Here is a 27,624-nt window from a genome sequence, read left to right on the forward strand (position 1 = left end):
TATATATATATATATAAGTAGGTAAAGGAGCAGAAGATGGTGCTCTTCTGCTCCTTTACCTACTATATATATATAATCTGCCTTCTTCCTTGGTGGGACTCAAGGTGGATTACATAAAAACCCATAAAATCCCCAATCCTTTCCCATTTCTTGGTTCATTGCCCGTTCTGCACTCGTCTCCCCGATATTTTCTCGAGTTCCTTCCCAGCTTTTCTCAAGGTTCTTCCCCACCTCTCCCACAGACCTGCTTCTACTAAACTCTGGCTCCTGCTTTGTGGAATGGCTTGCCCGAGGAGATCAGGAAAGCTCCTGTAACTCAGCTTTCTATAAACAATGCAAAACCAAACTCTTAAAGACCACTTTCCTGGGCTGGTTGCACCGCACCGCACAAGATGGTTTGAAAAACTTGTTTGGCTAAATTATTAAGGACTGTGGTCTATATTGCTGCGTATCGCTTCTTGTAAGGACGATCCTGTCTATGTGGTTTCTCCCACCACTTAATGTGTCACGTGAATACATCTGGCCTTCGTTTCTTTCTGGTGGTTCGTGACTTCCAACCTCTTAATGCACTGGTTATGGAATGGCCCATTTTGTTGATTGTACTGACTCACTATGCGCAATCCCCCTGGAGTCCCTGTGAGAAAGGCAGACTATAAATAATGTAAACAAAAGAAAAACACTAGAGTAAGGGTGTCCAAACTGTAGTTCTCCAGATGCCCATGGAGAGATGGTCATCTGGAGAGCCACAGTCTGGCCACCCTACCCTAGAGCCTAGGTTGGTGATTTAATCCCCGCCAAACTGGCACTGTTCCTTTCCACAAACCACAATTGGTGTTGGAAGCTGCACTACCATAGCTGCAATACCATAGAAAGGGAATACCATCCCCTGTCCTGGAGAACCCCCGATTATGGTTCAAGGAAGTATCATCCAAGAGCAAAAACACTCCCTGGAAGACCCATGACACCACAAAGGCTCAGGGCTTCATGACACATTTCTTATGTTGGTTGGTGGGGCAATGTGAGGACTTGAAGCCTGTTGGGTGGCAGGAGCTTTGTGCCTCCCAGTTTGTGTTCAGCCATGTTCAGAAAGAAGGTGGCCTGCCAGAGTAGCTGTGGCATTTGCCCTCCTCCCTCCAGCCTTTTAGCAGGCATTTTTAGTACAACAAAAACTCAGCTACGGCTCAGCTGAGGAGCAGGAAGGAGACGGGGAGGGGCAGTACCCTCTGCGTGGGGCGGGGGGACCGGTCGTGTGAAAGCCACCCCCTCCATTCACTGCTCACGCACAGCGGGGACAGCCTCTCGCAGCCCTGTGTGAAAGCAGCCTGGATGTGCAAATGCAAACTGCCAGAGTGGATGTTAAAGGCTCCTTTCATAAATGTTGGACAATACCCGCCCAACACACTTTAGACCAGGGGTAGTCAAACTGCGGCCCTCCAAATGTCCATGGATTACAATTCCCAGAAGCCCCTGCCAGCATTCGCTGGCAGGGGCTTCTGGGAATTGTAGTCCATGGACATCTGGAGGGCCGCAGTTTGACTACCCCTGATTTAGACCTTGCAAACAACTGCTGAAGTCCCCTGGAAATGTCCTATCCATGGCGTGTGAAACCAGCCCAAGTGGAAGACGGGTACAACGGACTCCCATGGGACTTTTCCCCCATGAAAAGCAGCCCTGTGCAACAGCAGCTCTGAGGGGGAAGAATGATGGGGAGGGGGAAGAAATCCCCACCCCCAAGTTGCTTAGCCCCATGGCAGAAACGACACACTTCAGAAGTGTAAGAGTGAAGTTTCATTTCCGAAATGCGAACGTGCGTGTTTCAAGAGAAAGAAGATTTATTATTTTTTTTCCTGCACTAGGACAAAAAAGGAAGCGGGGGGGGGGGGAGGACTTTTAAAGGCCACTTAAGAAAATACATCCCACCCATCTTCCAGATCGCAACAGAAGAACCCCCTTTTTCTCCACTAGCTGCCAGGAAGGAATGGCCAAGAGTCAAGGCCGGACCACTTTCCACCTGCTCGAGCCACAGTCTGCGGCAGCTGTGCAGAGACTGGCCCTTTGTTCTTCTGCCGGCCAGATGGACAGTGTCTTCAGCCACGCGCACAATGCTCTTCTGTCCGTAAACGCAGTCTGTCGTTTTTTGCGGAGAAGAATCTTAGCAGAGTCTAGTGACTGACTAGGGTCGGGTAGCACCCCAGTCATAGCTCTTGGTTTTTAATAGGAAAAGGGATCCTTTCCCAAACGTGGGTCCTGGGCCCCACAATGGGGGCGGAGAGGTCTGACTTCATTAAAAAAAAAGGGAGGGGGGAAGTGTTATTAGACCTGCTAAAAATAGAAGAGATGCTGAACCATTGCCTTTTGTTGGTTGTAATTCCTAGAGGAAGGGAAGACTTGATCCGGCTGCTGGAGCTCACAGTTTTGGCCCCAAGTATCCAGTTTCAGAAATTTGGTGGCAGAGACTTGTATCGTCCTCGTGGGAGTGCGCTGCCAAGCTCTTGGCGCATGGGAGAATGGTGACGCACGGCTTTCGGGCTTGGCTTCATCCAGTGCTCCCTTGTGATTGCTCCCAGGCTGCAGACAGGCAGCAAGGCCTGCTTGCCCCCCATCCTGGCACTGGGCATCCTCCTTCTTGCCCTCCTTCTAGGTGGGAGAAGATGATACCTGGCAGCAGGTGTCTCTGTCTGGGAAGCCAGTATTAAGTGCAGAGTCTCTGGGCAACAGTTTGCTTTGGCAGAGGCTCTGCTGCGGGGGAGCAGTTGTGGGCAGGGAGAGGCGAATGTCACACCAGCTCATCCAGGAGGGTTCCAATGCTCTGGTGAGGCTCTGCGGGGCCTGCGATGGGCTTGTTGCACATGGGACACACACACCGGACCTCCAGCCACTTCACAAGGCACCTGTAGGCCGAAAAGAGGCAGTTAGGGGACTCCAAACTGAATACGACTTACTTTGTTGTTTTGGTGGGGGGGAAGAATTCTGGGACTGAATTTATCTGGCTGACCTAGTGTGGGCCTCCTCTGCCATTTTCCCAGCTCAATTTCAAATGCTTCCCTTCCCTTCTAGCTTAGTCTTGTTCGTCCATTCTTGATGACACCACTTTCCTTCCCATGAGAACAGCTCAAAGAGCCACCCTGGGCTTGCCACAGTCGGTATTCGGATGGGAGAACATCAAGGAGGATGGGGGTGGCCACCTCCATCCATCTCTTGCTGGGAACGCCCCATGAACAGAGTCACCGTGAGCTGCTTGTGACTCGATGGCACATGTGTCTTCTTTCTCCCCAGTGAAGACTCAACCTTACAGCTCTGTTCTCTCCTATCTTTCGTTCTCACAACCACCATGCTGGGAGGTAGGTTAGGCTGAGTGCACGTGGATGCCCTGAGGTCACCCAGGAAGCTTCCATGGAATGGTAGAGCTTCCAGCTCCTAGCCTGCTAACCACTGTTCCATACATGATATCAGTATACTTCTCATATGGTAGTAAAATTGTATCTGGAGGTGTCCTACCTGAGACAGGGGCCCACAAGATGCAGTGCTTTTCCTTGCAAGGAAATTCCCTCCAAGTTGAAAACTAGCATGTCAGGGAAAACACTAAGCATTGACCTTCTAGAGTCATGCATCTTTGGCCTCATCGTCCTGAACATTTCTCATCTGTGATCTCACTGAGTAAATCGAGGGGCATTAAGTCTGCCTGGGCAAGAAATGGGAACAGTGTGATTCAACCCTTTTAAAACCCCTGTTCTTGCTGCCCCCCCCCCCACCAAAAAGCAACAACAACCCTGTCCCTCTAGTGTCTATACTGCAGGTAGATGAAGAAGATACTGAATAGATGGATAGGAGGGACAAATGAGAAGAGAAATCTGTGCAGCTTCTTCCTACTACGGGAGGCTACTGCCTTGCAGCCTAGAGGTTTAATCATTATGGGGACATGACTTGGTATGGATAAAAGGACAGGAAAGGTCTTGAGGTCCCTAAACTGAATGAAAACATCCCCCTTTTCTCAGAAAACTAGAACTGCGGCCACAAATGAAGACATCACAAATGCAACTCTTGGCTCGTATAGAAGCAAAATGCTTGGCCAGTGACATGATCTGCGGATCAGAGGCAGAGAGGGCAGAGAGAGAAAGGGGTAAGAAGGAAAACCTCTGTTTTGCCCTTTTGTCCCTCCAGCCAGGGAATGTCTCTCCCACACTTCCTCCAAGTAACAGAGGGCAGTGACTGTGATTCCCCCTCCCTCCATTTTATCCTCGCAACAACCCTGCGAGGCTAGATCAGACTTGACTCCCTCAAAAGTCACCCAGCAAGATACACGGTGGAGTGACAATATGGCCTGCTCCCCATTTCCGCAGTGGCCTGATTTCTCTCCAGGAAATACTGGGCAGGGTGCCTTCACTCAGGGTGGCAGAGAGTCTCACCCAAGAGGTCACCGTTCCAGAGGCTGAACCCCCAACATTCTGGCACTCCAAGCACCAGGGGTAGTCAAACTGCGGCCCTCTGGATGTCCATGGACTACAATTCCCATGAGCCCCTGCCAGCGTTCGCTGGCAGGGGCTCCTGGGAATTGTAGTCCATGGACATCCAGAGGGCTGCAGTCTGACTACCCCTGCGCTAAGCGGTTAATCCTCTGGAAACAATAAAATCTGACCCCAGTGGTACTCCCGATTGTCACTGTCACCACCGTCCCCTTCAGCATTCCCACCACCCAGGAGGCTCTGGCTGAGGCCGCTTGACCCAAGAGACCTTAACGCAGCTGCCCACCCCCCTTCCCAGCCAGAGGCACAAAGGGTGTTGTGCCAGCGCCCGTCGGTCGGTCAGCAGAGCCGGGTGCACAAAGGAGCTATTTGGGCTGTCCTTGGCAGCTACTCACTTTCTGTGGAAGGCATGTTGGCATGGCAACACTCCCAGCTCATCTTTCACTTTAAAGTCTTCTAGGCAGACGGCGCAAGTCTGCTGTGGGGGGGGGGGGGGGAGAGAGAAAGAGGAGGAGGAGGTCGAATCAGTAGGCGTTACATCACCATCTTGTGCCTCAGCCGGGGCAGAACGGTTCACCCACCCGGGCTCGGTGGGGAACAAAGGCACACATGGAATAACACAGAGTCCCTCCTTAGGGTTGCATTCTTCTGAAGGCTTATCAGTTACCCCGGAGGGTGGAAGCGTACGTCTGCTGCGAACAAGAGTCTCCGGCAGGCCTCTGGTGAGCCAGAGCCCACGTTGTCCAGCGCATAACGAATGTGGGTGACCACCAGAGGCATGTTTACACCGTGCGGCCGGTGTGTTGGGAATACAGGTTATGTAGATCTGTGATGTTAGGATGAATCAGTCATGGGCTGGGAACAACCCAGAGAAATGGGATTTTGATTTGCAACTGTAATTTTTTTCCCCTCACTGCACAGATGGCAAAAAACAACAACAAACAAAACATGTGCTAAGAGAGCACAGGCTGCATACTTTGGCAGCTTCCCCCCCCCCCTCACGCCTTAACACTAGGTGCGTCTGCAAGGCTGCATGTATAAAAATAAAGACATTTGTAATATGGATTTTATAAACAGCTCCAAACAGAATCACTTTATATGCTAACTAAGCTATAAACAACGCTTTTAATGCTGCTAATGCAGTGATAGCGGATCACACCTGACAAGCAGGTGATGCATCCTTTTCAGTTCCTCTCCCTGGTGGGTCTAAAAGTTCCAGAAATTTTACACTTTTTGCCACGGGACCAGAGTTTGCACTTGCAGCAGTTATGGAGTGTTTCCTGATTCTGCCCCATCCCTTTCCTGCAGTCGTGGGGTCTGTGGGGTGAATGCAAGCTATGCCTGCAAAATGGGCTTGCATCTCAGAGAAGATACAGCCTGTAGCTCCCGGCATGCTACTGCATACACCTGAAAAATGATACTTGCAGTGCTATTGTCATAAACCATGATGAGCAGTGGCAGATGGGCATATGGTAGCAAGCAGCGTTGAAGGTTTTCACAGGAGCAGCATGTGCTCAGATGGCCGTGTACGGTGCCTGCAGCCCAGAATGTGGAAAATAAGCTATTCTCCCCCTCCCCCCACGCCAACTACTGCTGGCCATGTGAAGCACCTACAATTATTCATACACATAGAATCATACAATAATAGAGTTGGAAGAGACCTCATGGGTCATCTAGTCCAACCCCCTGCACTATGCAGGACACTCACATCCCAATCGCTCATCTACTGTAGCCTGCCACCCTCTTGAGACTTCACAGAATCAGCCTCTCCGTCAGATGGCTATCTAGCCTCTGTTTAAAAATGTCCAAATATGGAGAACCCACCACCTCTTATCTGGAGACTGAACCTGGGACCTTCTACACACCAAGCAGACATTCTTCTAGTGAGCCCAAAACATAAATAAGTACTGAAGAAGAACAGGGCCAACTCAAGATTAAGTCTTCTTAGGTAGGCCACCCTTCATAAACCCTTCCCCCTCAAAGGGGATTCACTATAGCTTACACCACTCTCCTCTTCTCCATTTTATCCACATAACCTCCCTGCAAAGTTGGTTAGGCTGAATGTGTGAGACTGGCCCAAGCTCACCAGGGAGCTTCCATGGCAGAGTAAGGATTCGAACCTTAGTCTCCCAGATCCTAGTCCAAAACTCCAAACACCACAGCAATCAAGATATCTGGGTAAAGGCACCCCTAAAAGGAGAGTTTTTTTCCATTAATCTGAATTAAATCCCCCTTGCCCCCTTCTTGCTATGGATTTGCTCGAACGGTTTGCCTCTAGATGCTTTTGTTTAGATCGATTGCATGGAGGTTCAAGAGGTTGCTGAATATTTGTGTAGATTCAGAGGCGAGTGGTTGAGCAAGTAATGCTTGCCCTTTGTATTCTCTCTGTGGCCCAAGAAGAGAGCACAACGGAGCCCTGTTTCCCAAAGACTGGGTAAAATGCCAGCGCTCATCTCTGAGTTAATCAAAGCGTGTTCCGCACTCACCCCGTGCAAATTTAGTTTCCTGGCATCGCCTTTCAAAACCACCTGGGAGAAAAACAGGAAAGAGAAGCAGGCAGATTAGGATCAGGATATGGTGCTGAATAACCGGGGCAGGTATTTTGATCCTGTCGTTCAACGTGCAGGCAGACAGCCGCTGCTATTGAACGCTGAGAATCTTGGCTGACGCAGAAACCAGACAGACTCAATGGGTGGGCCCAGCAGATGAATGTGGATTATTTTCCCTAGTACCAAAGTTTCACTCCTCTCAAATTGTTTTTTTTTTAAATTAAAATCTGATTCTTTGCTTGATATCTCAGAACTTCTGTTCTGCGGGCAATATTTATATATTTCATTTATTCACTATTAACCACATTTATATGCCGCCTTTCTGCCCTCACAAGGGCCACCAAAGTAGCTAATAAATTTACAGTATTTGCTGGCGTATAAGACTACTTTCCCCCCCTGAAAAACATGCCTCCAAGTGGGGGGGTCGTCCTATACGCCAGGTGCACTTCAGTTGGGATAGACATAGCTGCCCATAGTGGCCAATAGTACTGTAATGTAATGTAACAAACTCTATATTTTCAGTGGAAATGTTGGGGGGTTGTCTTATACGCCCAGTCGTCTTATACGCCGGCAAATACGGTATATATATGTAATTAAATCACATTTTAAAACCATTTTAAAACACAGATTTAAAACAATTAAAACCACAGCTAAAATACACCCAAAGATGTAAAAAACAATTTAAAAACACTGCCTAGGAAGGAGGGATTGCTCAACAGAGGAAATGTCTTCACCTCCTGGTGGAAGGTGGTAATAGAAGGGAGACAGACCAAGGGCAGGGAGGCTTTCTATGGATTGCATCAGATTTCAAGGCCCACCTGTAATTTAGGCGGCATAGCTAGCCCAATCCTCAACAGGTCAAGCCCCATCCAGTAATGCTTCCCAGTAAGTTCCCGGCCCTAGGGAAGCACGCCTGGCCTCGACCAGGGCCAGGGCCTTTTCGGTCCTGGCCCCTGCCTGGTGGAATGAGCTCCCGGGAGAGCTGCGGGCCCTGCGAGATCTTCCATCGTTTCGCAGGGCCTGCAAGACGAGCTCTTCCACCAGGTTTATGGTTGAGGCCAAGGCTAACATCTAGGCCCCCCCGGGACCTGGGACCTGGGATTGGGATTGAGGATTGACACCATCAGTATCCCCTCTCACCTGCTAGTAGGAGGAGGGGGAAGTTGATTAATTGATTAGCCAATCTTGCCAGGTTAACTTGCTAACTAATAAGGAATTGTAGCTGTTAATGGATTTTAATGGATTTTATTGGGGTTTATAATGTTGTAACCCGCCACGAGCCGCAAGGGAGTGGCGGGTAATAAATCGAATAATAATAATAATAATAATAATAATAATAATAATAATAATAATAATAATAATAATAGTAATAATAATAATAAGTCTCTGAAGTCATGAAACAGGGCCAACAAAAATTAAACTAAGTTCTGTCATTGGACAGATTCTGGGGAATCTCTGGGGCTTCATTCCGATGTCATGGCAAACAGCGCTGTCAAATATACTCATTGGCATTGTTCTTTCCTCTTGCAGGGTTGCCACCTGGCCTGGCGAAAAATACCCAGGCACTTTAATGGAGGTTTAATGTGTGCAAATGGGAGGTTAAAGCTTTTCATGGGAGGGAGGGAAATGACTGTATTATTAGTTAATATCCCTTTAAGTCTATAAAAGGCCATTTCTCCAGGCCTCTACAGGTTTAAAGCCCCCTCTGGCGACTTTTGCAATGAATTCAGCTACACATCTTAAGCTGGAATTAGTTCAACCTCTGTGTACATTCCCCGCTGGGTTTCTAAACCTGGATTATATCCTGAGCAGGCGGGCTGCAGCAGCTGGATTCTGTCTTGCAAAAACTAAGCCCAGAAAAGTTATAAATCTATCACTATTGGTGGAGTTTCAGTCAATGAAAGGGAGGCATCAGAGTGCTTAAGATCTCTGCAGGGCGTTCTTCCTGGTGGTTCTAACATCAGGGAACAAGAGAAACGGGTTCTGTTTCTCTGAAGTGTCCAGCAATATGGACATTATGTTCTTACAAAAGTTTTCACAAATTCTATGGTTTCTGGTTACTTCTCCCATAATATTAGAACTCAGGGAGGGGACTGAATGATGTTAACTGGCAGCAGATTTAGGAGAAAGGAAGCACTTTCCTTTCTCCTATATCTGCTGCCAGTTAACATCATTCAGTCCCCTCACTTCTTCGCATAAAACGCACAATTTACCTAGAGAATTCACTGGTACAGGAAGTAGCAATGGCCATAACCTTAGCTGTCCATAGGAGGGGGACTAGAGTGATTCAGGAAAGAGGGATGCAACAATGGCTGTAAACCACAGTAACTAAATGGAGCCTCCATGTTCAGGGGCAGTGTACCCCAGAACACCAGTGACTGGAGATCAACAACAAAGGGAGGATTTGGGTCCCACAGTTTGCTTGTAGGCATCTGGTTTGCCTAAGTGAGCTACATATCTTACGCATTCCTGTTTTGCTTGGAATACTTCCTCCACTTCTGGCTGTACGTTAGGGCAGTGGTCCCCAACCTGTGGGCCGTGGCCCGGTGCCGGGCCGTGAAGGCCATGGCGCCGGGCCGCGGCTCCCGCTCCCCGCCCCCCCCCTGCAGTAAAAAACTTCCCAGGCTGCAAGCTTGCAGCCCGGGAAGCTTCTTACTGCGGGAGGGCGGGGAGAGGGAATCAGGGCTGGGCTGCGCACTGCGCATGCATGCGCGGCCCGATGCGCGGGCATGGCCCGATGCCCTGCCGGTCCCCAGCCTCAGAAAGGTTGGGGACCACTGCGTTAGGGGGTTGAGCCAGCCCCAGCAGCCACTGCCTGACGATTCATGCCAGACCCATTCATAAATGAAGCCACTCATTTGATCTCAGGCCAGAAGGTATCAGGAAAACTCCTGCCTTGCCGGCTCCCTTACCTCTTTGTATCCAAATCTTTCGCTCTGAGCCTGATGCCGAAGTTTGCTGCAAAGAAAATAAACATAATCAAAAACAGTTCTCAAAAGAATCCCCAATGCCTCTTGGAAAGCACTAGTCCTAGCCAGCAGCCAACATGTCCTTCCACCCTTGCAAGCCAAGAATTATGCTCCTAATTACACCCTTACAGCCTTTCGACACTTCATTTACCCATCAACTGCCCCTCACTTCACAGAAACTGGATTGCAACCCTGCCAACAGTTGTCTTCCCCAAGCACTTGGAATGTTTGTGAGTATGCCGTATAATCCCAGCAGCTCACCCTATCAGTTCAAAGCCACGATCTTGATTCAGTATCAATGTCCTGTCCAAGAATCACTTGAGGAAATACCACCCTTAGGTATGCCATCATTCCACTGCCTCGCCCCAATTCTTTGGCTATGAAATTGTTTGCCTGTTTGAAGGAGCTTAGGGCAGCCTGAAAGCTTGCCAAGTGGAAACAAGTATAGATGGTCCTGTCCATCAAATGTCTTGCACATACATCCTGACAACCATAAATGCCCGATTAGGTACTTGGTTTTGGCTTTGGGACTTTTTAAGCATTTGAAGGGAGGGGCAATGGCTCGGCAGCAGGATCTCTGCTTTGCATGCAGAAAACCTCAGGTTCCATCCCCAGCATCTCCAGATATAAGGAACAGGTAGGAAGTGATGTGAAAGGCTTCTGTCTAACATCCCAGAAAGCCACTGGCCCCGATGAACCAAGGATATGATTGGGTATAAGTCAGCTTCACATGTGTGAAGCAGATAACAGCCCAATCACTCTACACTATTTCCAATAATAATAACAATAACAACAATAATAATTCCATTGTTATCATTGTTCATAAATTCTTCTGTGCCTTGAGCTCAAATTCCACTGCTGGTTTAGGATATCTTAGGGCTGGAATTTGGGGCACCTAAGTAAGTTGTTGGGCAACAGATTCGGGATGGGCCAAAGAAATTACATCTTTACTCAATGAATAATGAAGCTGTGGAATGGTAATGGCCACAAGCATAGCTGGCTTTAAAAGGGGATGAGACCGACTCATGTGGGATAGGTCCATCAGTGGCTATTAGCCATGATGACTAAAGGGAACCTCTATGTTCAGAGACATTCAACCTCCAATGCTAGAAGGCAGCATCAGGAGGTCTCTGTGCCCCGCCTGTTGGCCTTCCAGGGCAATGATTGGCTGCTACAGGGAAAGGGATGTTGGACTAGATCAGGGGTAGTCAAACTGTGGCCCTCCAGATGTCCATGGACTACAATTCCCAGGAGCCCCCTGCCAGCGAATGCTGGCAGGGGGCTCCTGGGAATTGTAGTCCATGGACATCTGGAGGGCCGCAGTTTGACTACCCCTGGACTAGATGGACCACTTATCTGAGCCAGTCAGGTTCTTGTGGCCAGTGAGAGCACTGTAGAGTTTTAAGGTTAACTCAGGTGGCAATATTTCTGTACCCTCACCTGGGTGTCTTAGGCCAGCTCAGTCTCATCAGACCTCAGAAGCTAAGGAGAATTGGTTCCAGTTAATATTTGCATGGGAGACTTCTTTGGTGAAGAAGTCCAGGACTGCCACAAAGAAGTAGACAATGGCAAACCAACTCCGTTCGTCCCTCGCCTTGAATTTACAGATCACTGTCAAGTGGGTGCTACTCGACAGCCCAATCCACCACTAAGAGGACTGTGGTTTAGGTTTTCACACGAGAGCTTACTGGTGTTAACAGAAGAAGTGGTAGAACCCTTGAAAGCCATCTTGGCTTAGTGCTTAAGAACGGCGGAGCCTAATCTGGAGAACTGGGTCTGATTCCTCACTCTTCTACATGCAGCCACCAGGGTGACTTTAGACCAGTCACAGTTCTCTCAAGAGCGCTCTCAGCCCCTCCTACCTCGCAGGGTGTGTTTTGTGGAGAGAGGAAGGGAAAGCAACCTTGTGACACCTTCGGGTAGTAAAAAGCAGGGTCCAAAAAAACAGCTCTTCTGTTTTTGGCCAGACAGATGACAGTATGAAATAGTTTTCATGTCCAGATTTTTCACTCGGATAGTTATGAGAGGAGCTCTGAATGTGGCTTCTGCTCAGCCATATGCTTCAAGCACTGAGTGAGCAGCACAGTCCAGACACGTAGCAAAATGCTGGAGGAGGCCAGCAAGGGCTCCACCTCTGGAGCTTCCGGTCACCGCTCAGCTGAACCAAAGCCGGAGACAAATGCCCGTTTGCTACTGGGGAGGAAAACCCAGCTGGCCTGAGCTGTGGGCGGCTGAAAACTGGCTGCGAATAATAGCCCTGTTTTGTACAAACACAGATTCTTTGTGCCCAAGCAGCACTCTGGGCTGGGGCGGAGGTGGGCTGAGAGAAGGCCGATGCTACGGCTGTTCCCTGAGACGGCAGGAAAATTCTCTACCGAGCCATGTCCAGCATGCTCCAGGGAAGGCAGGCTGAGACATGGTCAGATGGTCCACCTCACATCAGCTACTGGCTCTCTCAGCAAGGGATGGGGTTTCCTCAAAGGCAAAGCTCCTAAATCTGCTGGCTCAAGCCTGAATTAACCTACTGGCAGCAGCGATCAAGATCAGAAAACAAACCCAAGGTGTGCTTCAGAACAGACAGACGGGACCCTCTCATTTACAGACACTCCAACAAACCTGTTTCCATGTAGGAGGATGGAAAAGTCAGATGAAAGGGAAGGGAACAAAGAGGGTGGTTATTTTGCCCCACCTCAAAGGAGCCCCACAGGTGGTATTTATTCTCCTTCCCATGTTGTGAAGTAGATTAGGCTGAGAGAGAGAGACAGGGTGTCAAGTTTCACAGCAGAGCGGGATCTGAACTCAGACCTGCCAGATTCCAGGCTGATACTCAAATACAGGCTTTCTCAACCAGGGTTTTGTGAAAACCTGGGTTTTCTTGATGGCCCTGGCAAGGTTGTCTGGGAGTTAATTAGAGTTAATTAATTTTAATATAAGTTGTTAATCATTTAAACATTTATTGGGTTATATGACTGCATGTGGTCATGCTGACCCACCCCCTCCCTCCTAAAATGGCCAATGATAAGCCTGGACAAGGGTGGGAAGGGAAGGGGAGGGGCTTCAGGTGGGCATGCACACAGCTCTGCTTCCCAACCATATTCTGCATGATCACAGCCACTTCTGGGGTTTCTCAAAGCCTGAAGAATATTTCGGGAGTTTCTCAATGGCAAAAAAGTTGAGAAAGGCCGCTCTAATCATTATGCCCTAGAGCACGTACCAGGGACAGTCCCTATTCTTTGACACCTGTCCCTGGGGAAATGTATTCCTCTTTTTGAGGAGATTTTAGAAATGCCACTTTAAAGTGCATTAGACCTCCTCAACCTTCCACCCACGTCTCCTCTCCTGGCAGATGGCAAAAATTGTCAAATTGTGTCTGAGCTGGAGATATTCTTTGACAAGTTTAATGCTCCCTCCCTATGAGATGCTGTCTTCTGTTCAACCGTTGTGTTTTCAAAAAGAGAACTATTCCAGCCAGGTTACTACTCCATGTCCTAGAGATGCCCATGCAGGGCAAGGTAGAGATCACATCTATTTTGGTCTGGTCCGTTTTGAACACATGAAGCTGCCTTATACCGAATGGGCCATCAAAGTGAGTTCTGTCTTCTCAGATGGGCAGAGGGTCCCCAGTGTCTCAGGCGGAGGTCTTTCACCTCACAAACTGCCTAGTTCTCTTCATAGAATAATAGAGTTGGAAGGGGTCTCCTGGGTCATCTAGTCCAACCCCCTGCACTATGCAGGACACTCACATCCCAATTCCTCATCCACTGTCACCTGACACCCACTTGAGCCTTCACAGAATCAGCCTCTCCGCCAGATGGCTATCCAGCCTCTGTTTAAAAATTTCCAGAGATGGAGAACCCACCACCTCTTATCTGGAGACTGAACCTGGGACCTTCTACATACCAAGCAGACATTCTTCTAGTGAGCCCAACCATTTTAATCAATGTCTCCAGAGTGGAGGAGGAAAGGCATCGCAGACTTGGTAAAAAACCAGGAGTGACTTGATTGATACCAGAATCCTTATTTGGGTCAGAGAACTGCTGAAGGCTATATGCTTTTACATGGGTCCCCTTGTTAATCTTTTTTTTTTTTAAATCCAGTAAACAGAAAATGTAACACGTCAGGTGCCACAAGGGGCATATCCTCTGATAAATGCTTAACAAATTTAGAAACTATATAAAAATTAACTAACATCCACCCATTGAGGAAACCCTTCCAGTGCCATCAAGAAACCACAGGGTTTCATGGAACCCTGGATGAAAAACTCTGATATAAGCCTTGGGTTTTAAACTCATTTGTTACAAAAGCTGTCATGAATGTCACCTAGTTGGGCTGGGCCATGTGTGCCATAAAATGTAATATATAAAGGCTTGTTCTTAGGAGAGAAGCAGGGCTAGTCAGCAGCTTGGGGCAGCTCTCTCTGCCTCTGTCGCAGCAGGAGCGATAGGAAGGAATGAGGGCTTGTGTTCAGTCTGGCAGGGCTCTGTGTGTCTCTCTCTGTCTCTGGCATGGCTGAGAGAGGGAGGGGGGAGGGCGGGAGCTGTAGGGGCTGGGCCAATTAGGGTGTTTTCTATCAGTGTGGCTGCACCCTGATTGGCCCTATTCCAACTTGGACAGCCGGACACGTTCCACCCCAGAGGCTGTTTCACAAATATATAGAAAGACACAGGCAAGCCCAATAAACATAATTTCCCCCCCGCCTCAAAATACAAACATGCTTTAAACGTTAACACCCTTGCGGTATTTCCTCAGAATATCTTCCTGATGCTCACCCTTCCACTTCCACTCATTGGCACTGAGACAGCACTGAGACTAGTTTAGCCCTCTCAATCCAAGCTGAGGTCCTTTGGCATGATTAAGCTTGGTTCTTGGAATGCTTCCCAGAAGTTCCCATTGAAAAGGTTGAGGGAACCTTGGTGAAGGTGATCCCAATGGCGGCACAGCTCAGTTCCAGGCTGAAGGAATGAGTGGGACGATCAGCCTGCAATGGGACGCCTCCCTTTCATAGCGGTCCTCCTGTCAGCTGGTCTGGAGAAGCCAGATGGAAGCAATCCCCTCCCCACCAATGGCTCACTGAGCGGAAGCGCCAACTGGTTGAGAGACAGTAGCCCTATGTTATCCGCTCAGCTCTCTCTAGACATCGCAGCTGCGGATGAATGCACAGTTTAAAAATAGCTTTTCCTTAAATAGAGGATGGGACCAAGACATCTTCCCTTCATTCTTCAGAAACAATGCCTCTATCTGGCCCGGCCACATTAACAGTGCCCTCCCCACACTCACTTCCTGCCATTTCCTGTGACATCAGAGCAAGCGCTGGCCACCTCATTTGGCAGTGCGCCTCACAACACATGGGCCGTTTGATGTTTGAGAGACTCGTCTGCCAACCTGCAGAGGCTGAAGGACAAGGTGCTTTGCGGATTTAGGGAACATCTGGAACAAGTTAGAGTCCAGTAGGACTTTTAAGAGAGCAACACGTTTCTCCAGGATTTTTCATACGTCAAAGCTCAATCCGTCACTTGTATCCAACAAACTGAGCTTTCACACACAGAAGAAGAAAAGTTGGGTTTTAGGCCTCACTTTTCACTGCCTGTGAGGAGTCTCAAAGCGGCTTACAATCACCTTTCCTTCCTCTCCCTGCAGCAGACACCCCGTGATGTAGGTGAGGCTGAGAAAGCCCTGATATTATTGTTCGGTCAGAACAGTGACTAGCCCGAGGTCACTCAGCTGGCTGCATGGGGAGGAGTGGGGAATCAAACCCGGCTTGCCAGATGGGAAGCTGCCCCTCTTAACCACTACACCACACTTATGCCCTGGACAAATTTATTGGTATATAAGGATCTACTGGACTTGAATTTTTTTTGTGTTGCTGCAGGCAAACATAGGTCCTGCCTGAAACTACCTTCTGAAACAACAGTAAAATGCCTTTTTGAAGAAAGAGAACCCCCTCATGTTCCCCCCTCCAGATGCTAGGAGCCCCCCCCCCCTCCCCATGAGCAGCATACAAAACATTTGGGCTTCATATCAGCAGGCCCCTCAGCCATTCTTTTGCCGATGACGGCAACGGGGGTGGTGGTGGAAGGCCAACCTGGGCACACGCTGGGGGCAGCAGGCCTCCTATGAGCACAGCCCTTTGTCTGCCCAGCCATAACATCTTTATCTGTGGGCTGAGCTACCATGGAGGTTAATGACCCAGGCCTGGCTTAACATGGGAAGCAACCTTAAAATCCCGTTAAATTTGTATTTGCTCAGAAGACCTGATAAAAAGCTTCACTGTTCAGAAGAGCTCGGGGACCCCACGGGACAGAGCCACATTCATTCACTCTCTAATCTATCGGCACATCCCACATGGCCCTGGCCAAAGTCTCCTCTGCTCCAAGCTGCATCCCACCCTGCATTCCAACACCCACCAGCTGCTGTACATTCGTGACCCAAACAGAGACCCTCATCAACGCTGGATGGGGAAACAAGCAGGCCAGTCTTCAACACTGCCTGCAGAGTTGACAATCTCGGACAGGGCCTGCCACAAATCTATCCTGAGTCTATGTGTTCTTACATGTTTCTTGCGTGCTTGCCTGCATGCTGATGCCCCCAAGTTACAAAGCCCTGCCTTTCACAAAGCCAGTGCCTTGGGGGGCCCTGAGAAGGCTGCCTATGAACCAGGACAAAGGGCAGAGCTCTCCTCTCCGGGTATGTGTGTCTTAAGCGTGTGTGAGTGACCTAGGTGTATCAGGAGCAGCTGAAACACAGTCTTCTTTCTTAAACGGGAAGGAAACTTTATTATTGTGGATTAAACTGGAGCACAGATATGGAAAATATCTATCGTGCCTACTGGCTACAGATCTAAAGAAAATAACACAAAGTCTAAGTTAGGGTACAGAACAAGACAACTACCTCTGACGGCCTGCCTAGCTGTTGGGGACCAAATTACACCACTATATATGGTCATATCACCCAATAAACTTAAAATTTATATTAAAAATTAATGAACTTTCCATCCATTTGGGAAATCCTTCCAAGGCCGTCAAGAAACCCCAGGGTTTCACAAAACCCTGGTTGAGAGAGCCTGCCCTAGAGTCATAGGAAGAGGTTTTGCCCATTCCCTACTTCTGATCCTTTTAACGACAGATGCCAGGGATGGCACCTGGCACCTTGTGCATGCAAAGCAGTTGCTGTAGAGCAGAGCTACGGCCTCTCCCGGAAGGCATGACAAGCCAATGCTCCTGGCAAGCCACCCACTGACCCCATTAGACCCCTGGCTCTGAAAGAAGATTCATTCATCGACTGGGTTTGAACGTTGCAAAGCCTCCATCCTCTTTCATCCCATGTTACAGCGAAGGCGGATCAGAAGAATCAATGGCAGCCAGAAACCCAGGTGCACCATTCTTGAGTCTCTCCCCTGCTGGAACCATCTGTGCTGACAAGTCCCCCAAGACTCTGACTCACCTAATGAAGTAGCAGCAAAAAATGAGGCTAAGAACGAAGACGAAGATGCCGGTGCCGAAAATCACCATGTAGATGTTCAGCGGTAAATCCTGGAAGGTGATGGGAGGCATGGTGCAGGACTTGTTGGTATAAATCAGCCCCAAACCGCAGAAGCATCCTTGGGGCAAGGGAAGAGACAGAAGACAAATCACCAGAGCGAAGACAGGCAGAGCATGGGAGGAGGGCGTTCTTCACCTTAGCAATAAATTTTAGACATCTCTTTTCCCACTCTAATATGATTCCCTATATATATTGGGGAACAGCCGGAACTTGTTGACATATTTAAAGAATTTATATTCTGGTTTTCAACATTGATGCCCTCAAGGTGGCTCGCAAGCAAAATGGATAAAGAACGGAGAACATAAGCACATGACCTCTGAACATCTGCAGCTGTTGACGGACTGCTCCTCCATTCGTCTCGCCCAGGGGTAGTCAAACTATGGCCCTCCAGTTGTCCATGGACTACAATTCCCATGAGTTATTCCCAAAGCAAATGCTGGCAGGGGCTCATGGGAATTGTAGTCCATGGACATCTGGAGGGCCACAATTTGACTACCCCTGGTCTAGTCCCTTTGAAAGGTGAAATAAAGTACAAACCAATCAGGAACTATTATTTGGAAGCTGCAAAATGACATGCAGATGCTCATGAGAATGTGATAGAAAACGACCCTATTACCATTCAGAGAACAGGACACCCTTTGCACGGGGCCCTCTCCTGGACAGGCACTTCTCATTTTTGAAGGTTTGGTTACAGTATACTAAGAAGGTTGAATCCCCAGTCTTCCATGGACGTTTGCTGGCTGGCCTTTGGCCAGTCATACTCTTTGCTGAACTTACCTCACAGGGTTATTACTGTACACTGCCCCTCCTTCCTGTTATGTGCTTTTGTTTAATTGCCAGTTTTATTTTTAGAAAGCTTGTTTTCATGGTTCGGATTGTTCGCCACCCTTGGGAATCTCCCAAGCAGTGGAAAGGAAGCATAACCATGGTTTAAATTTATTTTTATTGACATTTGTCACAGTCTGCCTTTCGCACTGAGTCAGGACAGACACTAAACCATCGACAGACACCTGAGGACAAAGCTTAAGGATTTAATCAAAACGAATCACGTGAAAAAGTGGAATTATATAGGTAGATGAGAATGTAGGAAGAGCAAGATGATAGAAAAGGTAAAGGTATCCCCTGTGCAAGCACTGGGTCATGTCTGACCCTTGGGGTGACGCCATGGCAAAAATGATCATGCACACCTCAACCCTTTGGCAGAGCCACAGGTCCAAGGTCACCAGGCCATCTACACTGGCTGAACATCTTGGTCTGATGCTTTAATCACTACGCTGATTTGACCAGACAACAAATGAAGTAAGATGCGAAGAAGAGAATGGCACTAAAGATAGTCTCTTTCACTTGGTAAGACAAGATAGAATCAAACCCTTCGTTCCTCTGTGAGAGCTACATCAACACAAGTGCTTAAGTCAGGGGTAGTCAAACTGCAGCCCTCCAGATGCCCATGGACTACAATTCCCATGAGCCCCTGCCAGCAGGGGCTCATGGGAATTGTACTCCATAGGCATCTGGAGGGCCGCAGTTTGACTACCCCTGGCTTAGCTTCCAAGCTCTGCTGGGATTGGCCAAATCAGGCTATCAGGCTTCTACAGCTGCCCCTTTAAACAGGTACAGTTATTTTATGCTAAGAACAAGCAGAAGGCTTGTGGCATCTTGAAGACTAACAAGGCCTTATCCCAACAGAACTTTCCCAGCTTGCAGTTTTATTCTGGAATAAAAACTTGCCTTAAGACTCCCGATCGTTGGCGGCGACCGACAAATCAGGCTGCCGTTACCAAGACTGCTTCAGATTAAGTGCTCTAAAAGAGAATCCTGCAATATTGACTCTTGCAAATGACAATATCTAATGCATTAGTTGTTCATCTACATGTGCGCTTATGTACTCTGACACTCAGTCCTCCGTACGCTGCACTGATTAGGTTATGTAGCCGAGTCAACAGCGGAATACGTGACTGATCAAACAACCGGAGATATCAAAGGAGGTATCTTGCGTTCGCTGCTTTTGATCTTGAAAAGGCAACTGTACAGCAGTGCCCTTAACTCCCTCTGTCTTCTCCCAACACCATTCTGTCCGGGACAACGAATGGGTGATCAAGGTGACCTCTGAGACGCACTTCTTCATGATTGCAGTATGCCTGGTTTGGTCATGACCGGAGCCAATCCAAAACCTGAAGCTGAATTTTGCATGCACTGCTCGGTCAGAGCAGCTTTATCAGTGCTGTGGCGAGCCCAAGGTCACCCAGCTGGCTGTATGTGGGGGAGTGCAGAATCAAACCCAACTCACCAGATTAGAAGTCCGTACTCCTAACCACTACACCAAACTGGCTCTCAATTTATCAATTTGATGTTGTATTGGAACCATCTGACTGACAACGTGGGGCCATGATAGCACAATTTTTGCAACGGGATCCCTGATAAATTTGGGCTAATTCAAAGGACAGAGAGAGTAAGACAGGGGCCAAAAGAGGGACTATTTATGACTAGTCCATCAAAGCCAACTGCCTACACCTCCTGCAGTCTCAGGGCAAAGACAGCTATCCAAGGACCCTACCGGAATGTAAGCCCAGTGCAAACTTCTTTGCCTCAAAACCAGATGGTTTGGGATGCAGCAGGATTAGGGAGCTTCCTGGAAGTTATGAATTATTATGAAAGGGAGGTGGTAAAATGTGTGGTAAGAGCAGAAATATCCCACTTGCCTTTAAATAACCACATCTAAACAATTTTTTCTTATGAGAACAAACCCCAAGCAACAAAAACATTCATGCAGTTATTTAACACAACATCTAATTAAACATTGAGAAAAACGAAGGATTCAAAATGCAACCATTTCTATTCATTTTTGATTGGACTGCTGGGGACGAGCTGGGAGGAGGGACGATCTATAGACAGCTCAGGTCTGAACGTAACAAAAACTCTACTGGACCAGACCAGTGGTCCATCTAGTCCAGTATCTTGATCCCAAACAGTGGCCAGTTATCCCAGAGGGCCAACAATAGAGCACAGAGGTCAGGGCTGTCGACATATTTTTCGTGGGAACTTTCTCCAAGGAAATCAGGGTGGTATACATCAGAAGAACCCTACTGGATCAGATCAGTGGAGCATCTGGTTTGTAGACTGTTTCCCACAGTGGCCAGTTCGATTACTCAGAAGGCCTACCAGCAAGTCACAAATTTGCTGCTGCCATGTAGAAACTGGTATTCAGGGGTATACGACCAAAAGCTATGGAAGTTCTTTCTGCTATCATGACTGTTTGAAATGTTAAAGAATTACTATTAAAGTTACGCATATCCTCACACCCTGACATTCTGTGATTGGCTCCACCTCCTGGGGCAACCATTTTATACTTGTGCTCACTCCTGGGTGCCAAAATTCTAATGGAGCCCAAAAGGTTGAGGACCTCCCCTTTAGCAACTCAGATAACAACAGGACTCTGATTTCTTAAATATCTGACTGATCATCTCGCTTCAAGGTCAGCTGGAGGGGGGTTGACCACCTGGGAACAGGAACTTCCTCCATCCTGACTAGGGGCTTCCAGCCCTGATTTGAACCCAGGACTCCCCAGTTCTAGTTGAACACATTATAATTCATTGGAACCCCTTCCCTTCCTTCTAGCACATGTTATTCCCATCTTTCATAATATAAAAGCTAACCCCTCCCCCCAAACACAGAATCCTAAAGGTCCGCAGCAACCATCCAAATATAGATGTCAGGGCAAGGAGCATCAAAGGCAGATGGGTTGGGACCAAGAGAGCTAATGCAAACCCAACCATAAGGGTACTTGCTCATCAGCTCCGGAAACAAAGACAAGGCGGCTCGCCTGGAACACCTGCCTGTTCCCCAGCCGAAAACGGAAAACGTTCAAAAAATGATCACATCCCCTATTTAAACAATCGCTGTACCGTCAGAGGTGACGATGCCTTTTTCTCTGAGAACCAGACCAGCTGGAGCTGGTTACAGGAAAGCTAGTCAGAAAATGGGGAAGGGGATAACAAACCCCGGTGGCAATTAATAGCAATTCAGAAACCATAAACAAGATATTAAGGAAAAAATAGGATGGCTAAGCAGGGGTCCAATTCTCTGGCAGGAACCAGCCTGTGTCTCTGTTACCAGTTGCTGAGCACTGGCCATTCAGCACCAAGCAACCCATTTCTACCACAAAGGAAGAAAGATCTTAATTATATAAAGAAGAGAAATGAACCCCTGGAAGCACTTAGCCTGAGGTGAGGTGTGTGTGTGTGGGGGGGGGGGGGCGCAGTAAGCAGCGGGTACCAAGGATTCCAACGAGGATGATGATTATTGTGTGGATGCCTGTGTGGACTAAAACTCTGCAAAGTGTGAGTCTGTGGACACACAAACACTATACCACAGTGAGAATTGCTCTCTTGGAAGAGGATGTTCCTTTGTGGGTTTTCCTGGGTGTTGAAAGCAGGGAGAATGGAAGGGGTGGATGTATAGCAAGGATTGGCCTGGAACAATCCCCTCCTTCTCCAAAACACCATCTGGGGTGAGGGCTGGGCACGTATGTTTCCCTCACACATTGGGATTCTGGTCTCCAATGGGTGGCCAGAGACCTTCTGGAATTCAAGATGGCCTCTAGAGCAGAGAATTGTAGTCCATGGACATCTGGAGGACCACAGGTTGACTACCCCTGCTCTAGACTACAGAAATCAGTTCCTCTGGAGAAAATGGCTACTTTGGAGGATGGACTTTAAGGCATTGTATCCTGCTGAGGACCCTCTTCTCTCCAAGCCCCCCTCATCAAGATCCCCCCCCCCGAATCTCCAGGAATTTCCCAACCCAGAGCTGGCAACCCTACTCCCATGGCTGAGGAACTTTCCTGGCAGCAGACAGTAACATGCATGCGCTGGGCCTAGACATATACATGAACACGGACACCTAAATCTGAATCAGACCACTGCTCCATCCAGTGGAGCCTTGTCTACTCAGACCAGCAGATGCTCTCAGGTAAAGATCTTTCATACCACGTCCTGTCTGGTCCAGCTAGAGATGCCAGGGACTGAACCTGGGAGCTTCTCCATGGACAGCATTCCACTGAGCCACGCTCCCTCCCAGGCAGATGGGGATGGTGGAAGGGGGACTGTTGGCCAAAGGAAAGCAAGCACAGGCTGCCTTCGGCCAGTCAACATTAGGATTTCCCGAGTCTGACAATCTTTGGGGGCCCAGTGGGCTGTCCCCAGAGCACCTGGGCATAGATCCCCCCAGGATCCTCCTGTTTGCAGATTCCATGGACATACCCAATGGAACAACGGATCCTGACAGACTAGTCTCATCAGGATGATCTTGCTGGAAGGAAGGAAACTAGGGGTTGGAAGTTCTTCAAACACAACCCCTGCCAATAACCCAGCCCTAACTTGAGTTTATGCAGCTGCAAGGAGTCGATTTGCTGTCAAATTCCAGCCGTGCTCCTTCTCCCGTAGAGAAAACACAAGCAGGAGTCTCACGGAGCCTGCAAGGTTGAACAGATTTATTGCAGAAGCAGCTCCTGAGAGCGTTTAAGAAAGGTCAGCCTGCACAGATGTGCCATGCTGAAGCAACAAAAGCTGAACTGGGCTCCGTTGAGTCAGAGAGCGACTGAGCCTGTTCCAGGAGGGTCCCAGTTTTCATTCTGCTGTGGCCTGAGTGTTCAACTAGGATTTGAGAGACGCAGGCTCAAATTCCCACTTGGCTATGAAAACTTCCTGGGTGACCTTGGGCCAGTCACCCCCACCCCCAGCCTCAGGGTGGTGATGGTGAGAATAAAACCGAGGGCAGAAGAACAATGCAAGCTGCTCCGGCATGACAGGCACAAAGTAAATGAAATAAATCATGCTTCGTGGATTGCTGGGGCCAGTGTATGTGTACAGGGGTGGGGAAATGACACTCACAATGCAATCTCCTGCAGACTGGAGTAGCTCTGCACTCAGCCCCATAGCTGCTAAGGGTTCTGTTCTCCCTTGCTGGACTGTTCCTGTCAGCTTTCCAATGTCATGCACTTGAGAGGACAATGCATTCGCCATGGGGACGCTGCCAGAAACCAATTTCCCGGAGCAAATTCAGTTTTATGTTAGAAACTTGGAGCCTTTCTTCAACTCCTCAGTTCAAGATTCCACCCTGCTGGTGAGAGTTTCTTTGTTCACTGCATTTTAAACCACATCCTTCTTCCAAGGCGTTCAGATGGCAAACATGGCCTCCCCCTTCACAGAATCACAGAGTTGGAAGGTATCTCCTGGGTCACCTAGACCAACCGCCTGCACTATGCAGGACACTCACAACCCTATTGCTCATTCAATGTAACCTGCCACCCCCTTGAACCTTCACAGAATCATTCTCTGTGTTCAATAATTCTGAGCAGAAGGTTAGGCTGAGACAAAGGGTGTGACTGGTCTAAGATCACCTGCTGAACACTGTGGCAGAGCAGGGATTCGAATCCAGATCTCTTAAATGCTCTGCTGGAACCCGCAGCGACCTTGGCATGCTTTCCAGGGATGCCTCCCATCCAGGGACAAACCACCCCTAGGTCTGCTTAGCTTCAGCAAAATTGCTGCATTGCACATCTTCCAATACAGATGACCTGAAGGATGACCCCTCTGTTGCACATGTGTGTGATAGCCTGGAAGGTCAGAGAGTCCTGCAGGCCTAAAAGGGTCTTTTGCTTAGCGTGACATTATCCCCAAATGTGCCAGACTGGGAAACAGCTGGTACCAAGCTGCGCTAAAGGTAACCTGCTCCGGAAATGTTTTGACTAAAATTAAAGGTTGCTTTAACTTTATATTTCTGATATAGCAGTGCTTGGCACAGACCAGGGCTATAGGGAGAGGTATGCTCTATTTAATGTAAGCCTGAAGGCTGAGTATTGACTGGGCGACCCTTGCCACATCAAAGGAGGTGATCAGGGCTCCAGGGCTAGCCTGGAGCCTTTGGGGAGGACCTGGAGATGGTATGAAAGGAGTGGAAATCATGACATTGGTCAAGGAGATACAACCACCCACTGAGGTGAAGGTAAATAATCCTATATAACCCTATCGTTCTTTGTGCAGGTTTTTTCCTGGACTCTAGTCTCCTTCTGTTGGTTTTTCTTTTGCTAAATAAATAAAAGCATAATAATGGTTTCCTACTCTGGCATGTTTTGGGGTAATGTCATGCTAGGCAAAAGACCTTTTTAAGCTTGCAGGGCTACCTGGCTTTCAGGTGGGCCTCCTAGCTCCACTGTCTTGCTGGAATCTCTACTCTCAAGAATGTCACCTCAGTCAGACAATCTGATTGCAGCACCACACTGGCTGTCAAGTGGGACGAGAGAAAGGCTACATCACCTACAGTGGTCCATCCTGAAGTCCATCCCTCAAAAGATGGCCAATAAGGGCAGCTTCTCAATCGCTAGAGGTCACAACGACTTCCGCTTTACTTTAGTATCTGAGAGGCATAAGGCCAGGCCACAATTCCAAAAATATCCGCATCCTACCCACCCCCCCACGAGGCAGAGATCACGGTTTCCAGATATCCCCTTTCCAGAATCCAAAGCAGCTACCATCGTGCCAAACCAGAAATAGAGGTGAAGCAATGGGAAATCATAGATGCCCTTGATAGCACGAAGGGTTTCCTGTTTCAGTGGCTTCTGGAAGCCGCAAGATGCTTCCTCACCAATACGTCTGCACCAATCAACTCCAAGAAGTCATCCATTCAGAGGAGAAAGACTCTCTGATCTCTGCTGGTTCTCAGGGCCTGTTAGAGGGAGAATTACTGCCCAAGTGCCAAATGCAGCTCCAGAGCCCTAGGAGGAGGTCCGATGGTGTTTCCCTTTTGCCACTTGTCCCCTGTCACTCGAACAACACAAGGAAGAAGTCTGGGTTGTTTCTAGGGGTGTGCAACCCCCCCTGCAAAAAAAAAACTCAGTGTTTCCTGATGTTTATGAACCTTAATGCTGGCATGGAATTTTGGAGATATTAGGAGATCCTGAATTTTCTGGCTCCATTATATACTCTGTGGGGAGCATTATACTTTATTTATTTGGATTTTTATACCGCCCTTCCCTACGGCTCTGGGCGGTTTACATAAAAAATTTTGGAACATTTACGTAGAACACTATCAAAATCAATACAACAGTATAACAATAAAAACAACACAACAACTGGAACAATTAGAACAGCACTTCAACAGTAACTCTGACACTCCCTCAGCACATTCGATCTCTCAGTCGGGGGGGGGGGGACGGGGGACCTGTAGATGTTATGTAATAGTCCCCATAGTATAATGGAGAATTGATCCGGGGGGTATCTAGGGCTCTGGGGGGGGGGTCTTTTTTTGAGGGAGAGGCACGAAATTTGCAGCATAGCAGTCGGTGCCACTCCTAAAAAAACAGAACAAAACCCAAGTTCGGAAAAGACTGGACCAGGGAGTCCAGTTCTACGAGTTGGAATTTTGGGATTTCAAGAAAGGGCAGGAAGCTCCACCCCAAAATGGCTGCCACAGAGATGGGGCCCGGCATAAAATGCTGGAAGGGTCCAAACCAAGTGCTGTCCTAGGATGATGGCAGCTGTTTCCAAGTGGCCACTCCCTGCAAATGCTAGACAGTCTCTGCTGGTCACAGCTGATGGGGAAAGGGGATGTGGGAAGGACCACAGCAGCAGCCTTTCTTGGGTCTCCCAGACTATTCCAGAGCCCACTTCCCAAGGAAGTACTTAAGAGTTCTTGCATTTGGTCTTGTAATACTTTGTGTTTGCTGCTGTAAAATTGGGCACAGCCATGTAAGGAGGCCAACGGTCACTCCTGGCTTTGCCTCCCACCATGCAGAAAACTAGCGTCCAACTCTTATCCCTATGGAGCAAATAATCGACACGTCGTTATCAACACTATTTGCCCATTAACTTATTACAGAGGTCCAGTTCATGCATGCCGGACAACGAGGTAAGGAGAACGGACTATACCATTTCAGAATGCATGGGGGTAGGTTTCAACTTGGAATGTTCCTTTGTGCTGAAAAAAAAATCCCCATGTAAAGTTCCTCTTCAGATCTGACAAAGGGAACTTTGACTCTGTAAAGCTTATGTTCCATACAACCTTGTTGGTCTTTAAGGTGCTACCTGACGTCTAACTATTTGACTGCTGACCAACAATTCATTCATTTCATTTTCTCTACAGTGGAGATCAAAATGACTCACCCTGTTCTCCATTTTGAGAGCCAGCTTGGTGTTACGGTTAAAGCAACGGCCTGGAGAGCTGAGTTTGATTCCTCGCTCCTCCACATGCAGCCAGCTAGGTGACCTTGGACCAGTCACTGTTCTCTCAAAACTCTCTTAGCCCCACCTACCTCATACGGAATCCGTTGCGGGGAGAGGAAGGAAAGGCGATTGTAAGCCACTTTGAAACTTCCTCAGCTAGTAAAAAGTGGGGTACAAAACCCCCAGCTCTTATTTCATTTTATCCTCACAACAACCCCTTGAGGGAGGCTCGGCTGACAGTGTGCAAGACTGGCCCGATGTCACCCAGCAAGCTTTCGTGCCAGATTGAGGACTCGAACCCAAGCCACCCAGACTTGTGCTCAATACCCGAACCAAGAGCAAATGCTAGTTTTCGATTTGTACGGAATTCCCTCTCCACTCTGAACTGGGGCAGTTCTTACTATCAGTTTTTGTACTCTCCTAAGTTGTGGCGCAAAGTGGTAAGGCAGCAGAAATGCAGTCTGAAGCTGTCTGCCCATGAGGCTGGGAGTTCAATCCCAGCAGCCGGCTCAAGGTTGACTCAGCCTTCCATCCTTCCGAGGTCGGTAAAATGAGTACCCAGCTTGCTGGGGGATAAACGGTAATGACTGGGGAAGACACTGGCAAACCACCCCGTATTGAGTCTGCCATGAAAACGCTAGAGGGCGTCACCCCAAGGGTCAGACATGACCCGGTGCTTGCACAGGGGATACCTTCACCTTTAAGTGCTTATAGCGGTCAGAAGATTTCTTTCTTTCTGATGAACTGACTAGTGCAACTGCTACCAGTGGGCAAGTCTGCCTTCCTGGATTCATTGCTCTGTTTGCCATTCCCTTCACCAGCCCTGGGAACAAAATGGACTAAGTTTACATTGTTTCCGTCCCCTGTTCCCCACAGTCCTTCTCCT

General features: G+C 48.5%; 1 protein-coding gene across 4 annotated transcripts in view; it reads right to left on the bottom strand.

Annotated features, from left to right (window-relative positions):
- Window positions 1-1,822: 1,822 nt before the first annotated feature.
- The window catches only part of RNF122 (ring finger protein 122), a 35,173-nt gene continuing 9,371 nt past the window's right edge, over window positions 1,823-27,624 (bottom strand). The window contains exons 2-6 of one of the 4 annotated variants that reach the window (XM_077305059.1): window positions 17,422-17,578; window positions 9,925-9,970; window positions 6,950-6,991; window positions 4,859-4,941; window positions 1,823-2,891 (exon numbers count right to left, since the gene is read on the bottom strand). In XM_077305059.1, coding sequence (XP_077161174.1) covers window positions 2,777-2,891; window positions 4,859-4,941; window positions 6,950-6,991; window positions 9,925-9,970; window positions 17,422-17,578 — 443 coding nt within the window. In that variant the 3' untranslated portion in view covers window positions 1,823-2,776. Of the gene's footprint in view, window positions 2,892-4,858; window positions 4,942-6,949; window positions 6,992-9,924; window positions 9,971-17,421; window positions 17,579-27,624 lie in introns of those variants that run through there. The other 3 variants (XM_077305060.1, XM_077305061.1, XM_077305062.1) reach the window with 3 other exon arrangements.

This window comes from Paroedura picta, chromosome 12 (assembly GCF_049243985.1).
Source record: "Paroedura picta isolate Pp20150507F chromosome 12, Ppicta_v3.0, whole genome shotgun sequence".
NCBI lineage: Eukaryota > Metazoa > Chordata > Lepidosauria > Squamata > Gekkonidae > Paroedura > Paroedura picta.